Raw genomic sequence first — 17,314 nt, 5'->3', positions numbered from 1 at the left:
GGGCGCTGCAGGATTTCAGTCCTTCATGGCGTAGTGTGTTACCTATTGTTTTCTTGGTGACTATGGTCCCAGCTGCCTTTAGATCATTGACAAGATCCTCCCGTGTAGTTCTGGGCTGATTCCTCGCCGTTCTCATGATCATTGCAACTCCACGAGGTGAGATCTTACATGGAGCCCCAGGCCGAGGGAGATTGACAGTTCTTTTGTGTTTCTTCCATTTGCGAATAATCGCACCAACTGTTGTCACCTTCTCAGCAAGCTGCTTGGCGATGGTCTTGTAGCCCATTCCAGCCTTGTGTAGGTATACTAATCTTGTCTCTGACATCCTTGGAGAGCTCTTTGGTCTTGGCCATGCTGGAGAGTTTGGAATCTGATTGATTGATTGCTTCTGTGGACAGGTGTCTTTTATACAGGTAACAAGCTGAGATTAGGAGCACTCCCTTTAAGAGTGTGCTCCTAATCTTAGCTCGTTAAAAGACACCTGGGAGCCAGAAATCTTTCTGATTGAGATGGGGTCAAATACTTATTTCCTTCATTAAAATACAAATCAATTTATAACATTTCTGACATGCATTTTTCTGGATTTTTGTTGTTGTTATTCTGTCTCTCACTGTTCAAATAAACCTACCATTAAAAGTATAGACAGACATTTCTTTGTCAGTGGGCAAACGTACAAAATCAGCAGGGGATCAAATACTTTTTTCCCTTACTGTATGTCATACTGCATTGTCTTAATTTCCTGCACTGTTGGCTCCCTGGCTTCCACCATGGCAATTTATTTTCTAAAGCGTTTTAGAAGCAGTTCCCTGTGGGCCTTGTAGCTTGGATGAGTCTGCCTTTGTGATACATGGACCATCCGGAAGGTGCTAGAGAGCAGGAGAGGACTCTGTTATTTGGATGGCGAGTCAGTGGGCTGTTGATCAAACTAGACCCTGGAGATGAATGCGAATGTGATCATGCGTAGGAGGACTTGGGACAGGAAGAGGCTGTAGGGCCCAGGGACTAACGCTACACAATGACTCTATGGTCCTGGCTGGCCTGACCAGGCGTTTCCCACTAGTGCTGCAGGCAGCAGCCCCATGTACTCATCCTGGGAGGGAAGACTCCCTGTCTCCTTTATGACAGAAAGGATCACGAGTTCCAGCTGGATGGCAGTCAGGCAGTCACATCGATCACATGGAGAGTGAGAGACGGTACTTTACCCCCCTCTACTCCAGTCTCTGAGGAGGCGTCGGTCTACACTGCTGCTTGTCCGCTCTGAGTGTGTGTCTGTGCCATGATGATCTCTCATGGCCACTCCTGGGGCTGTAGCGTAGTGGAATTGATGTGGCAGACATTAGAGAAGTCTGGCCTGTCCAGGTCTGGTGGACTCTGATTTACTGCCTCTCAGGAGTCTTCAGGAGCATCAGGGTTTGCATTCAACTGCCTGAGAACTGGGCCTATTAAGCAGTTCAAGTAGTTTGAGATGTAGCGAATCGTGAGACAAGAGAAGGGAAAGGGGGATACCTAGTCAGTTGTACAACTGAATGCATTCAACTGAAAGGTGTCTTCCACATTTGAATCAGAGAGGCGTGGGGGGCTGCCTTAAAATCGACATCGGCGCCCAGAGAACAGATAAGGCCCATCATCGTCTGCTTTCCAGAGAATACGCCTACTGTATGTATACAATTCAGAGTTAAGTCTGATAGAAACACAATGGCTACTTTGTGCATGACCCTGTATTTCTGCAACGACTTTAGTGGAATATACACAATCTCACAAGTCAGGAACATTGTGCTGCACTCCATGCCACAGAGGCTAAATGTTTAGCATGCAGAAAGACAACATTGATGGAGAGGAAGTGGCCAATGTCTTTAGTGAGACCTTGGGGGTCAGTGAAATTTGAACCAAGCCACAGCCCTTATGAGTCCTACTACCACCACGAGCTCCATGTGGGGCAAGAACAACAGCTTCTTGTCATACTAGTAGTGCCATGGCTAGTTCATATATTTTCATACCCTAGCCCAGAAACAAAAGACATACTGTGGTGAATTACCAACTTACCCTCATGAGGGGGGCCGGGGGGACATAAACTAGGCCCCCGTTTTCTCATCAGAGCACCGGCCCTTCAGCATGTGAGAGTGGTATTCATCCAGTAGCACTCTGGTCAAGCGCTAATGTGCCAGACAGATGTGCCATTAACTTTATTTGGCCAATAATTTAAGTGACCTGGCTACACACCACAATAGTTACTTCTTAGACACTAATACTAATTCCTTTAACATGACACAGAGCCCTGGAGAGACTCAGCCGGATATTACTCTATATATGGAGAGAGGAAGAACGATTTGAAACAGCTGCCAAAGTCATCAGCTAGCATATATTTCTGTGGGAAAGGGGGAGGGGTTTTACTCTCGAGCTCCATTTGTGGATTCTGTAAAAAAAAAAGGACAATAAATAAAAGACAATACATCTTTACTTTCATACAGAAATGTCTGTGTATAACATTTAGCTCAGTGATTTGTTTATTGCAAGCCACAATCATAGGGAGTGCTTCAAAAGGTTGAATACATGTGAAAAGTATCTGCCTTAAAGGAATGGAATGATAAGAGTAAGAAGTCAGTTATACATTGCCTGCCTTAAGTCAGACAAATAGGGAAAATCTAGGCTACAATTACTATTTTCAGAAAGAGAGAAAATGTTCCGATTTTAAGCAGACATCTAATTTTCCTGTTTATGTGATTCTCTCTTGCCTTGTTTGGCTGTTGGCTGTAGCGCAGCAGTCTAAGTACAGGGCTGACCCTGGCCTGCCTGACACCATCTGGGCCTGAGCTGGTGAGCTCATCGCTGCTCCTGGGCCAGGGAATGACACCCGGCAGGGTGGACCCAGCACCGCAGCCAGGCTCCCTGAAGAATCCACTACAACAGCACACTACACACAAACCCATAGGACAGGAAGGAGTGTGTACATCTACATTCAACGCACATACGTGCACACCAGCAGGCAGGCAGACAAGCAGGCAGACAAGCAGGCAGACACACAAACTCAACAGTACTGCCCTTTCCCACCTCTAGACAGTAAAACTTAAATCTTTCCGTTGCGTGGCCTTGTGACCTCCGTGTTGTGTGCCCTGGGCATCCTATTTCCTGTTCTAATAGCGAGCTTGGGAATGTTGTTCCCCCCTCCTCCCTCATCAGCATGTTGATGGCTGGAAGCTAACTTTCACAGGACAGGACACACCAAAGACAGACATCTACTTTGGGAGAAACCTGAATCAAGGCTCAGAGAGACCTCTTCATTATTTACCTTATTTCAACAGGGAAGTAATATTAAGACTAAAGTCTCTTGAAAATTTGCCATGCACAATACGAAAACATCAATAGGATAGTATAGATAAACAAATATACACAACATAGATATTCAAATACAAAAACAGTCAATTAAAACAAACACATTCTTCATTATAAAAATCCTCTGTCAGCTGTCTGAATTGCCCTAGGGACACCAAAGCAGCCAATCGAAACGTCTTTTGGAGTTTATTCCAAACACCAAAGGTGTCTCCAGAGTTAAACCCTGTGAACAGGTTTGATAACGTGTCATTTTAAATCTTAAATAGTGAAGTTAGGTAAGTTGGAAGCTTGTGGAGCAGGGCTTTGTTAAACAAAAAGAGCATCATGATGTGATCTACGTGACTTTAAAAGAAGTCCAGACAACCTTTTGGTTCAGAATACAGTGATGAGTATTAAAACTCTCCTGTGATAAATGAAAGGTGCTATGAGAAACGGCATACAGGGGTTTAAGAGTAGCGGCACTTGGATAAATAGTATCACCATAATCCAGAACAGGTAGAAAGGTTGACTGCACAAATCAGATTCACGCTGACAAGAGGGGCGAGATCCGTTTCTATTAAATAAAAATCCTGCTTTACAATCTTAGCTCCTTAACGAGCTCATTTGGACTTTTTTAAACGTTAAATCATTAACACAGTGTTAATAACACAGTCAACCCAACTACCTGTTACCATTAGTACCAGACCACTTCAACACATAGCCAATCTTCCTGAGGCCATGTATTGTGGTTTAGTTTAGGTCGTGTTACCATGAGACAGCCTGCTGCTTACAGAGACACACAGATCATATAGCTGTGATTGAACAGAGCCTGAATGAATGGAGTTGTTTTTCATATCAGATATTTCATTACTCTAGAGTTGGCCTTCTACAGAAGGCAGGAAAAACCACTTTCATAGCTATGCCACACGTCTCTATATTTAGTCCCGAAAAAAACCTGGCCAAGTTTCATAGCAACCCAATCTGCCTCATTGTCTGCTCTGATCCTTCTGCAAAAATACACCCCAACCCTGTCACACAAGTCGAGTGGCTTTTTCTGTGGCACCCAGTCAGAAAGAGGAAGCAGGCAAAGCTGGGTGAGGGTGACCTTTCTGTCAAAAACCATAGCGGCCTGTGAAGTTACATAGGAGCAAAGGAGATCAGAATATCAGAGCAATATTAGCATTTTAAAACACAAATGGAGGATGTTTATGCTACCGGCTCTTCCTGTAAACTAATGCAAATAGATACGGATAAACAATTTGAATACTTGATCTTGTAAGAGACAGGACTCCACGCTGACCTTTTTTAAAAAAAACATTTACAAGGAGCATGTGTGTGCCTAAGCTGACAAAATGTAGGCGCACAAAGAAATTTAGGAGGACAATTAAAAATATTTGAGGTAATAAAGCTAGAATCCTTACTTTTTCTAGGCGCCTAAATAAATATTCCAGGTCGCACAGCTAAATAATAAGGTGCATCTGCGAGTAAGATTTTCACACTGTTAAGCCCCGAGACAGCTGGTCAGTTTCACTGTTAAGCCCCGAGACAGCTGGTCAGTTTCACTGTTAAGCCCCGAGACAGCTGGTCAGTTTCACTGTTAAGCCCCGAGACAGCTGGTCAGTTTCACTGTTAGGCCCCGAGACAGCTGGTCAGTTTCACTGTTAAGCCCCGAGACAGCTGGTCAGTTTCACTGTTAAGCCCCGAGACAGCTGGTCAGTTTCACTGTTAAGCCCCGAGACAGCTGGTCAGTTTCACTGTTAAGCCCCGAGACAGCTGGTCAGTTTCACTGTTAAGCCCCGAGACAGCTGGTCAGTTTCACTGTTAAGCCCCGAGACAGCTGGTCAGTTTCACTGTTAAGCCCCGAGACAGCTAGTCAGTTTCACTGTTAAGCCCCGAGACAGCTGGTCAGTTTCACTGTTAAGCCCCGAGACAGCTGGTCAGTTTCACTGTTAAGCCCCGAGACAGCTGGTCAGTTTCTTTAAAAACAATTACAGTCAATTCAAATGATTAGCGTATTCCTTTCTCGTGCAGCAATATATGATAAGGGCTTGATGATAATGTTGTCCTGACAGTACATGTGCCATCTTGTCCCAGGTTCCTTTGAGTTAGCAGGCATCACATTAAGGCTGGCAGAAGGAGCTGGCAGAAGGAGCTGTGGAGAGTGGATAGGGAGGCCACCCTGCAGAGACCCATACACTGGCACAGAACCTGGCAGAGACAGAGGGATATAAATGGGGCTGAAAGGATTTGCCTGCCTACGCGATCAGAGAATCCCCCTACTACTTGAAAGGATGTGACCGTCTAGGACTTTCCTAGTCATTCAGCCAAACTGTTTTGATGACACACATTATGTCTCTGACTCCCTGTTGATATGGTCAGCGCAGTGTGTGACTGTCTCAACCCATGATGCTGCAAATAGGCTATCAAAGCTTTCGTGCATCTTTGTCATTGTGTGTGTATACATCTTTGAACCCGGGTCTAACTACTTCTATACAGGTATATGTGGTTAGAAAAACAGGCCGAAATAGCCACTCTGTTAGAATGCTGAGGTGGCACAACGTTTGTTTGGCCAAGAGGGCAAGGCGTGGTCAGAGAGCAAACTTATGGGAGACAAAGTCCCCTGCCCGAGATGGAGCCTAAGAACACACACATTTTAGTCATTTAGCAGACGCTCTTATCCAGAGCGACTTACAGTAGTGAATGCATATATTTCATACATTTTCCCCCCGTACTGGTCCCCTGTGGGAACCGAACCCACAACCCTGGTGATGCAAACACCATGCTCTACCAACTGAGCCACACTGGACCACACACACACACAGTCTCTGCATAGAAAGGGCACCTCCACAGCAGGCTGCTAACCTGTCAGCATTCATCTATCTCAGTCAGCAGAGAGTCCAGCCAGCATGACTGTAGGGAATAGCGAACACCTCCAAGCCTGTCAACACCCTGGCTTGTTAGCACTGTTCTATCTAATCACTCCTAATGCCCAGACACACAGGATGAAAATAGAAAGGCCTGCCATGCCTCAAGGAAGTCAAATCCCAGGTCCAGTGTTGAGGACTTTGATGTGACAACAATGTGGGGTTGTTGAAGTGGCTGCTGTTGGGCCATGGTGACTCATGACCTTTATAATACACACATTGACTCGGAGGTGACAGATCGTAAATTACTGTTTAATATCTATACTGTTATACATCATTATATCCTCTGAGTATGAATAGCGTTAGGTTCAAGCTCTGTGTGTATGAGAAGCATCATTATTTAATGGACTGTAGTGGACTGTAGGAATGTGTACTCCCAACATCTCAAGGCCACTCCTGGCTGATAAAAAGTCCTGTGATATGCACGGAGAAGCACAGACACATCCTGTGTGATGGGAAAGTACATCTTTGTGGAAGGGAGGGGTGGGAACTCAGGGTGTAAGTGGACAGTGTATTGAATGGATGTATTCAGCTGGATCGTCGCTGAGTAAACATTTGAAACGCCACTCTGAGTTTGGGGTCTCTGTATGATAAATATGTTTATTCCATTTTGAGATATTGGCCTTCGTATCAGTATCAAAGCACAATCAAGGAACAGCTCCACTCTAACAGCCACCTTATTTCCTGCCCCTTCCAAGTACGGTTAGTAAAGTGCCCCTTGAACTGTGAACAAGACAGAGTGAACACATCCTCCTCCTCTCGCGGCCTGCTGGGTGATACACAAAGAAATGGCTGACATGACTAATGGCACACAGTGCAGTGGGTCCCAGTGAGTTCATACTACTACCACTACTAAAGCCATTGGCTGCCTTTAAGGATCCCCACCCGTAAAATCGAGGCTCCAAACATCCGCTATGAATTAAGCTCTAGCAGCAGGCCGGCTGGGTCTGGGGCAGGAACCAGTTTACTTCCTGACATCCTTTTTCACTTAAGAGAGAGGGGACAGAGCTCTATAGAGAAAAGAGAGAGAAAAAAATGGGGCTATAGAGAGAAAATGTGGCTGTAGAGAGAGAGGACAGGTCTGTGGACAGAGAAGTGAGAGAAAAATGGGGAAGAGAGAGACAAAGGAGAGGAAGAGAATAGGGGAAGACAGGAAGAGAGAGGGTTGGAGAGACAGAAAGAGAGAATAGGGGAAGGGGGAAGAGAGAGGACACAGTCCACATGACACGGGCACTGCCATAATGTGGCACAGCAGGGCCACATCACAAGTTCACAACTGTCTAGGCTCCTTTAGTTTACTGGCCAGTTAGAACCTCCATGTGGCAGGAGCCTCAGCCTCAGCCCAGCCAGGCTGTTTCCAACTCCTGTACTGAGGCAGCAGCAGCACTGACAGGCTGACCTCAACCAGAAAACCTGCCCAAGCCACAAACATGAACCACCACAGCTATTCTTATCTGGACCAAAAGGAAACTCTTCTCCCTCTGCGAGTGTATTATGACAGCACATCCATTCTCACTCAGGCTCCCTGCAGAGTGAGCAGCAGGAGAGGAGAGAATGTTGAAATGTTTTCAAAGTCAGAATGGGAATGTTTGTATGTTCTGCCATCCCAGTAAATCATCTGCTGGACGAGGAGTCCAGAGAAGTTCTTGGCCCAGCTTGTTTAGAGGCTGAGGGGGCAGCCGGGCCCGAGAGGGGGGGGGTAAGCAAATCTGGTGGGCCCTTATATCCCTTCCTAGCTCGATCCTGAGCCTGCTGCCAAACATAATAGATGGTGTAGAAAAAAGACACCTAATGTGAACATGAGAAGTCCTCTGGTCCAGTCCAGCACAGCAGCCTGAGTCAGCTGAATGGACCGTAAACTGAAACCTTTCTCTGTGCAATCTGACAAGGTCATTTCAATGCTCTGCAGTCCTTCATATGGGACTTGAGGATTAGTTAAAGGGAAATTTAAAAGAATGTTCAACTTCATATTCATCATGTCCAGCGTCACCCCAACATTTTTACTACAAAACATAGAAATGCACCATTTTCACATATGGTGAGGTCGGGGTAGTGCTGGAGATGAACATGAAGTTGGCTTTTTTTTTTTTTTTAAATGTCCCTTTAAAAAGGTGAAGGCTCTGAACTGAAAAATGATTTGAACCGTTTATAGTAGAGTAGGCCTGTGATCCATGAGATCCTTCCAGCAACATGAACCAGAGAAGATGTTTGCCAAACAATCTTTTGGATGTGTCCCTGCCTCCCTCTGAAGAGAGGTGGAGTGTGTGTGCTACGCACATATGCGAGAGAGAAATCAGAACACCACTGTTTCTGTCTGCCCCAGTCACCACACAGCGCCTGGTATATGAAGTGGCAGTTAAAAGGCATTCCTTGGTAGACTCCGGCTGTGGTGTTATAGCGTGGGCCCCAACAAGGTCCTCTTCTCTGTCCCCATCAACACCTTTGTCCCCCACGTCTCAGCCCATCAGCACAGAGGTCAACTGAAGAGAACCGAACGCTTTGAACAACTTCCCATCCCATCTAGTTTCTATGATGACAGGGGCCGTGAAATGTTATTCTGAACTGTTTAATGCAGAACAGGACTGATTCTACACAGAATTGTAACATTCGGGTCTGACACACTGACCTCATTTCATTCACCATCTAGTTCAGTGTAATTTTCTGCTTTCTCTCTCTACGAATCACAGCGTGACATCATTAGTACAGTGATAGAATTACAGTAGGTTACATGCTTTTTTTAACACAACTCTGATGAAAGGAATCAAGTGGGAGAGTGATTCCTTTGATGAATAATAGTATCATGATTTATCAACATCTGGCCTCCCTCTGCTGTCTGCTCTGTTATTGCCATTTAACAGTGGCGTTTGTTCAGCACTACAGTTTTAGTGTGTGTGGCTGGGGATCAGCAGAGGAGGATGTGGGTCCACGAGGCCTGCATCCCCCACCCACCTCTTCCTGGCCATTCAACATTGGGGCTCATACCAGCCCCAACTAATGTCAAGGTGACTGAGCAGTAAGCAGAGCTTATCACCATCTCTCTGCTGGGTAAACTGAGCAGACACCAGTGCTACGTGTGAAACTATGGCTCAGATGATGAAATCCTCCACTGTGAGACTTTTACCCTATATGCCTCTGGAGCATATGGACTATTGAATGTGACTGTGGGGCTGACTGAGGTGGAAATATTTCACCATAAAATAACAGAAGGAAACAGGCCCGTCTCCCCATGCATGTTGACTACACAAGTCTGCAGCATGAGAGGTGTTGAGCCTGCTTCACTTCGTCAACTAGAGTGTAGGTTAGTGAATCCCTGGCATGCTTGGCTAATCTACTACTTTGTTTAATAATTCACTTCAGAACGGTAGCCTACATTTCCTGCACTGCTAAATGGTTGTCTTGTAAAACACAGCCTACAGCCTATGGGCTGATCCTGATACTCAGGACTAGGCTGCTCTGGGTCACCGCCAAATGTCCTGTTTTTCATACATGAGAAAGTAGACTACCTGACTTGAATATGTTCAGAAAGTCATTCTTCTTTCCGAGAAGAGGGTTACCAAGCAAGCGTATTGTGTAGTAAAATTGTCAGCTAGCTCAGTGAAATACATCCTGGGAGACAGACAGCCCCTTGTCTGTCTGTTCTATGTTTCCACAGCAACAACTACCAATCAACATGTTAGTATGCAGATCTCTAAAAGAAACCATGATCATTATTTTTCCTTATAGGCTATAACATGTCCTTCCTACTCGGCTCATTGTCTTGGGAAGGAAAACATCAGCCTGTGAATCAATAGGAAGTGTAAATGTATGCAAAAGACAAAACTCCTGGAATCCTGCCACACACACACACACACACACACACACACTACTCAATCCCCCCCTAGCCAAAGTGGTTCAGTCTGTATTTATCTGGTCGATAAGCAATACATTGCTTTGTCATCTAAACAAAAAGGTGAAATAATACAGTCCACGTTCTCATGTCTTGTTTCCCCTTCATGTAAACAGACCCAAACAATTAGTCCAGCTGCAAGAGGCCCAGCAAAAATGAATGGGGAGTCAGTGAACTCTGTTACCCTCTCATACAACTCCAGCCAACACTCAGAGAGCCCACGCTAAAGCGCAATTCATTTTCCATGCTCGCAGAACAATGGCTGCCAAATGCGCAAAGTTCTTGGAACAAAACAAAAGCAGAAATGAATAAACAAAGTGTGACACCAGGTCAAAGACAACCACTGCTTGTGTGGCACAAAATAACTTGCAGTGCCAGTGACAGTACTGTCTCCATTCAATGTTTCAAATGCATGGCCATGACTTATTTATTACAACATGTTATGCCCTGTTTATTACCGTCAATGAGGAAAGAGGATTATTGAAAATGGTGCAACACTACAGTTCAGGTGATATGCATGTTTGTAGTGTGGATGTCCAGAGCACAGATTTGAATCACAACAATATCACCTGGCTGAGGTTGCTGGTGGGCTGTTCTGTACACATTGGGCAAAGGCATCAGACGGACATCAATCCCAGCAGTGTCAAAAGCCTATAGTGGTCCAGAGCAATAAGATAACCCAGTATGAGGCCCCTGTGGGTGTAAAGTTGTGGGAGCGTCAGCTGACCTACCTGTATGAACCCAGGACAACACCACCGTTTCTGTTCCTAACGTTCAAAAGGTCTACCATGTCATGAGTTTATAGCCTACATTAGAACAGGGTCTAAAGGGTATTCATTCACCTTGAGAGGCATTAGCTGTGTTCCCAAGGATACTTTTGTCACAGAGGATGGAAAATGGCTGTTGTAGCCAATGTTCCAAACGTACATTTGGCATTCAAACCAGACATTGTGTGAGAGTAATGGTAATGACTGTATTGAGTCATTTTTGCTAAAAATCCCACACTTTCCATGTAAAATTCCTAATGCTTTGACTAATGTCTTGTCAAACGGTCTGCGACAGAATGCAGAACCTGAAGCATCGTCACCGAACTGACATCCATTCAAGAGGATTTAAAAAGGCCTGAAATGTAGTGTAGTGTATTCATGCACTGCATTTGGGGGCCTAATGTAATGACTTTAGGCTTCAACACTATAGCTAGTGACCGTGGCAGTTAACCAGGAAAGACAATTAAGATCTGCAATATGCTTAGTTACAACCTATGGCTAGGTTACATGTTCCAGATTAGCTAAAACTAAATCGGATTCTAAGAAAGAGCACAGAAACTGAGGTTACATGGTCCATTAAATCCAGTCAAGGATGGGAAGAGTTGCAGAGATCAGAGTGGGGACACATTTTCAGAGTGCACCAGCCTAACAGGAAGAGCCCAGCAGCTGTGTTTTCAATGTGACTTGTCAGAGGACAGAGACAGTGCCAGCAGAGAACATTTTCATTTTTTTTATTTCACCTTTATTTAACCAGGTAGGCAAGTTGAGAACAAGTTCTCATTTACAACTGCGACCTGGACAAGATAAAGCAAAGCAGTGTGACAGACAACAACACAGAGTTACACATGGAGTAAACAATAAACAAGCCAATAACACAAACGAGTCAATTACACAGTAGAAAAAAAGAAAGTCTATATGCAGTGTGTGCAAAAGGCATGAGGTGGTAGGCAATGAATAGGCCATAGGAGCGAATAATTCCAATTTAGCAGATTAACACTGGAGTGACAAATGAGCAGATGATGATGTGCATGTAGAGATACTGGTGTGCAAAAGAGCAGAAAAGTAAATCAAATAAAAACAGTATGGGGATGAGGTAGGTAGATTGGGTGGGCAATTTACAGATGGACTATGTACAGCGATCGGTTAGCAGCTCAGGTAGCTGATGTTTAAAGTTGGCAAGGGAAATAAAAGTCTCCAACTTCAGCGATTTCTGCAATTCGTTCCAGTCACTGGCAGCAGAGAACTGGAAGGAAAGGCGGCCAAATGAGGTGTTGGCTTTGGGGATGATCAGTGAGATATACCTGCTGGAGCGTGTGCTACGGGTGGGTGTTGTTATCGTGAACATTAAACATTAATTGTGTGTAAATCTCAACTAGATTGCTCTCATTACCCTGGGGTTGTACTGTAGAGGCAAGGTGTAACAGTGTCATGAAACAAAGCTTGGCTGAGAACAAAACATGTTATCATTTTACAAATTAGTTTTAAATAAAAAAATATCAGAATTGAGCCAGGCTTTCTTGAGAGTAATGAGCAATCAACCTCTCCTCCCTCGATGTATGATCCCAAAAACCAAAACAGGAGATTGTAATGCCTTGTAGACCCACACGATTTTCACACCGCAAAAGGAAAGGAGAACTCTTCATTTCAGCTGAGATTTACAGTTTGGTCAATGTCCTACTGTTTTAAATCAGTGGTGGATTTGAAATGTCCTCATTTGAAACCGTTCTCTTTGCACCTGACTGGAAATAGGTCAGAGACAAAAGAAATATGCTGGGTCATGGTGAACCATTGTCTCAGTCAGCCCTCAATTGATGTGACCAGATCTCTACAACTTGATAGAATAGAATCCCAAATACAGACCAATTATAGCCTACTCATTAGTCATCATTACACAGTCTTCTTTCACCATGGCTGTCAATGGAAGGAAGCAAGGGCCCCTCTGTGAACCAGACCAGCAGGCAGAGAGTTTAGCAGCTCTCATCTTGGCCTGCTGGCCTCACCTGACTTAACCCCACGTTGTCCAGATTAACACAAAAAAAAAGCCTGGACGAAGGAGGTCCACCAGCCAACCCACAAATCATAGGAGGGACTGGGAGCAACACAGAATGTGAATCACCTTCCTCAAACATCTATTATAGATGGGCTACATTATTCACAGGACATGAAATGAACCTATCACAGATAATATAGTCATATCTAATGTATCGCTCTATACAGAGGGAATGGCTTGAATTGATGCTCCAAAAATCTGCATTAGGCCTTCTCCATTAGGGGTTCAGCTTGTCAAAAACATGACAGAATCCCAGGGCCAGGATGATGATCCAGTCAGTAGGATTAGCATTCATTGAACAGTGTTAAACTGAGCTCTGCTGCTTCTGCTACCGAGGCTCCCTTTCAAAGCTCTGACAGTCAGTGAGGCGTTACAGTGCACCGTCCGCATAGAAGACACTGTGTCTAGAGAGCATGAGCAACCCCCCATAGTAAAAACCCATTTTAGAACTCCCTAATAATCAGATAAGAGGCATGGGCGTTCAAATCCTTCTGACAGATCATGGGTCATTTACCTTGTAAAACGAAAAGACTCCAAAAGACAGCCAAGTGTGTCCAGGGCAGGCTTTGACAAGCGGAAAATTAGAGGGGCATGAAATAGCAGAAAGCAAAAACTAGGGGAATGAGGACGACTCACTAGGCTAAATAGCTGAGCACTGTCTGAAAATTAATGTATGAGGACCCCACTTCTTTAGGTGTGTGAAATAGCAACCTCATGTTGCACTGTTTTATATCAGAGAAATCCCTGACTGCATCTCTAAAAAAGTACAGAACGTCAGCTTGCAAACTCGCAACACAAGTCTAGATAAAATAGATGAAGCCACACTGTAAACCACAACCAACTCTTTCCTCCAATATTAGGTCTAATGACCTAATAATGAGCTATACTTAACCATAAAACTGCACAACAAACGTGACTAACAGACTAAAATCTGTGCAGATAAAGCAAAGAAAAATGTACTAACGCATGCAACCCAACACCGCAGGCACCCTGGCTATGCAGTAGGGCCTCCACCTATCCCTGTTGATCTGTGATGCCTCCTGATCCACCTCTCTCTCTCTCTCTCTCTCTCATTGATTATTTTACTGCCTCTTCTGTTTTGTCCTGTGTAGTTTACCTAGGCAGGGCAGCATTTCCCCTCAATGTTCCCAGTCTGCCTCTCAGAATGCAGGGAACACACGTTATGCACTATTCCCCATCTGTCTCCAAGACCCTGTCTACCTCCTCCTCCGTTCACACTCTCCCTGTTTAACCCCCCCCCCCCAGCCATGCCTGTAGCACAACTTCCCTTTATTAAAAGACAACATCTACACAATCCTCTACACACTCCTCTACACACTCCTCTACACACTCCTCTACACACTCCTCTACACAATCCTCTACACAATCCTCTACACAATCCTCTACACAATCCTGCGATTCCACTCTCAGCAACCTCACCGAGGATAAACGACTTAAGGATGTGTGCCGGGGACTGACTGCAACAGCAGGTCTCAGCTGTGATTTAACGTCTGTGACCTTAATTGATCTCTCTCCCTCTCGATCACTCGTCTCACACAAATGACCAACCTCACATTAACCATGATCATCATCATATCCCTCCCTGTTCAAAGCGGTTGCAATCAACAAAACATAAACTAACTGTTATGAAAAAGAATGCTAGAATAACTGTTGATAGCCTGTGTGCTCAGCTTGGTAACACTTAATCTCACACTGATCTCCAGTCAGTCAGTTAGACATGTCAGCCCCATGTAAAAGGATGTGTTAGGTCTCAAAGCCATGGATGAATGCCAGGTAGACAGAGAAATGAGAAACGTGGAAGGACAATGATGGACCATCAGCCCAAAAATCATCCTGTCAATATGATGACACTACTAACGAACACCTGTCATACCGTGACTACAAATAGTGATAGGCTTAGTTGTGTTTTGATTGCATTGTAGTTCGTTTACATTTCTGAATATTCTATTGTGAAACCAGACAGCTATTCGCATGTGTTGGGCAATCTCTGTTGTTCTAAAGTAGAAATACAGAATTACAAAATCTCAATGTGACGTTAGGTAGAAGGAATCAGGCCTAAATTAATTTCATTCATAAAAAGAGACAAGGCAGATAACACCGGTGTTACTGTGCTAACGATGCAAATTCAATCTGCAAATTTAGATGTATTTTAGCGAACCAGACACTGGGGAAATAACCCAGTTATGTTGAGGGAGATTCCTGATTGAGATTTAGGAGTAAAACAATATGGAATGGGCATTTTCAATCAAGTTGATTCCCGCATGGCACACAGTTAAAATATATGGGATACGGGCCTAACACATGCACCCAGACAATTAACCACATAATCCTGCAAATCTGGGGTATATAGTCAATAGCAGTAATCCGCTGTGCTACATGAGTCCTAGAAAGCAAGGATGGTTATTGTGTCTACACAGCAAGGAGAATGTGTTTAGCATGCAAATCAATACATTTCAATTGCACAATGTGGTACAAATTAGGCATTTTACATCATGGTGCAGTAGGTTATGAGTATAGCCTACTTGCTGAAACCTTTATCATACAGACAGCTCTTGCAAGCAAACAGTATGAGCCTCACCTACTGCTATTCCCTGAGTAGAAGTATTTTCAGGGCACAGACATGCTATACAGAATGTTAATTCAGCAGTAACTGAGATTCGTTCATGAAAAACAGTAGCAAATATAGACATTTTCTCAGCAATACAGGTTCAAAGTTGATCATACTGAAGTGAACCCATATGTGCCACATTATCACATGTTGACTAAAGCTTCAACATATTGTTCTGTTCCCTCAAACTGCATGACAGCGCAGTTCTCTCTATCAATGTTAGCTAGCTATCAGTGTAATTGGTATGAAACAAGCCTATTACTTCCTTGACTATCATGTTGGCAGCAACACTGCAGGTTTTGCAACTACACATTTTAGAATTATAAGGGGGAGAAGCTGCACTGGTAAGCTACCGGTGATGACCAAAGCGTTTTATGGGCAACACCCCTGTTACTGGAATAGCTACATTTCATAGGAGTTCAATGTCCCTGATAAGTGAAGATTATGTTCTCAATAACAAAAAAAATGTGGAACAGAATTTCGTTGCAAGTAACATGGTAGATGGCTACATGCACAAAGTAATTAAGACAATAACCCCCTTGGACAAGCCGGATGATGTAGCCAGGGGCTGGCAGTCATAGACAAGCCAGACCAGACAGAACATGACAAAGACGGTCCCTTGAATTAGCTCCCCAAAACGTCTGTTCAATAGGCAGTTCATTGTTATATTGGTAAAATAATAGTCTACTATTGTTTAGCTAATTATATGACTTGCGCAATCTCCTAGAAAATCGGGAGCAATGGTTAAGCTTGACGAGTCACTCACAAAGACCCAGCGAGGAAGCAGAGCAATAATTAAACAACCTCGAGATTTTACAACCAAGTTATTCTAAATGTGTACGTGCATTGTTTCATGCTGGGGTAGTAGATCCATACGAGCATCGAGAGAACAGCACAGGGGTTTGCTTACTAGCCACCGGTGTCTCCACCTTTTCAGGGATAGTCTGTCTTTGAACTAAGAAACAGGGTGTGATAGGCGCCCTATTCATCTGCTAAAAATAAGAAATAACGGATCCGAAATCAAACCACAGTCAGGGACATGTTATGATAATAAGTGAGCAAATGATCTGCCTTGCTTGGCTGATATTTTTACACGTATTGCCTATTGTTTACCGTCTCTATGGTAAAGGTGCATGTCAGGCTTAGCTGGCTAGCTTTACACAATGCTAGTAAGGTACCCGAGCACCTTCATTGAATTCGTGCCAAGTTGTGTGGCAGCTAGGTGTGTTGTCCACACAAGAACAAAGAGAGCGAAATAGTTTATACCAATAGCTATCAAACTTACCCAAAGCTCCGTTCCCCAAGTCATTGCGGACTCCCCTTGTTACTAAACCCCCAGATTGTCAGCGTATTCCCCGCTCAAAACTCGCCAAGGTTGCGTTTCCAATCGTTTGCCGTCGTCTGTGGTGTAGCTACTCCTGTCTCACTCTGGAGGAGCTGTCTGATTTAGCTTTGCCGGAGGAAGTTGGGATCTAGCAGAGGATACAGATAAACGGGAGGTTCAGGTTCTCCAATAACATTTTCAAGGCATGCATATGATTTCGTATTATTTAGAAATCAAGCAAATAATTATAGAACTTTAAGTCAACACATACAATAATTGAGTTAAATCAAATGAGTTATTCTACAACTATGGTGATGAGATAATCCTCTTCACACTATTTTTTTTATTTCCCAAATTTGGTGGGGAGAGGAAGACTTTATGAAGAAAATGTATCAATCGATTAATTTTGTTGAAATATTCATATT

The 17,314-nt window shown here is 44.1% G+C and overlaps 1 protein-coding gene across 3 annotated transcripts in view; it reads right to left on the bottom strand.

Moving 5' to 3' along the window:
* The window catches only part of fnbp1l (formin binding protein 1-like), a 43,101-nt gene extending 26,086 nt beyond the window's left edge, over positions 1-17,015 (bottom strand). For 2 of the 3 annotated variants that reach the window (XM_029707218.1, XM_029707220.1), the window contains exon 1: positions 16,851-17,015. In XM_029707218.1, coding sequence (XP_029563078.1) covers positions 16,851-16,874 — 24 coding nt within the window. In that variant the 5' untranslated portion in view covers positions 16,875-17,015. The remainder of the gene's footprint in view (positions 1-16,850) is intronic. The other variant, XM_029707219.1, reaches the window with a different exon arrangement.
* Between the last annotated feature and the right edge of the window lie 299 nt (positions 17,016-17,314).

This window comes from Salmo trutta, chromosome 22 (genome assembly GCF_901001165.1).
Source record: "Salmo trutta chromosome 22, fSalTru1.1, whole genome shotgun sequence".
Lineage (NCBI taxonomy): Eukaryota > Metazoa > Chordata > Actinopteri > Salmoniformes > Salmonidae > Salmo > Salmo trutta.
This window is presented reverse-complemented; position numbering and strand designations above follow the sequence as displayed.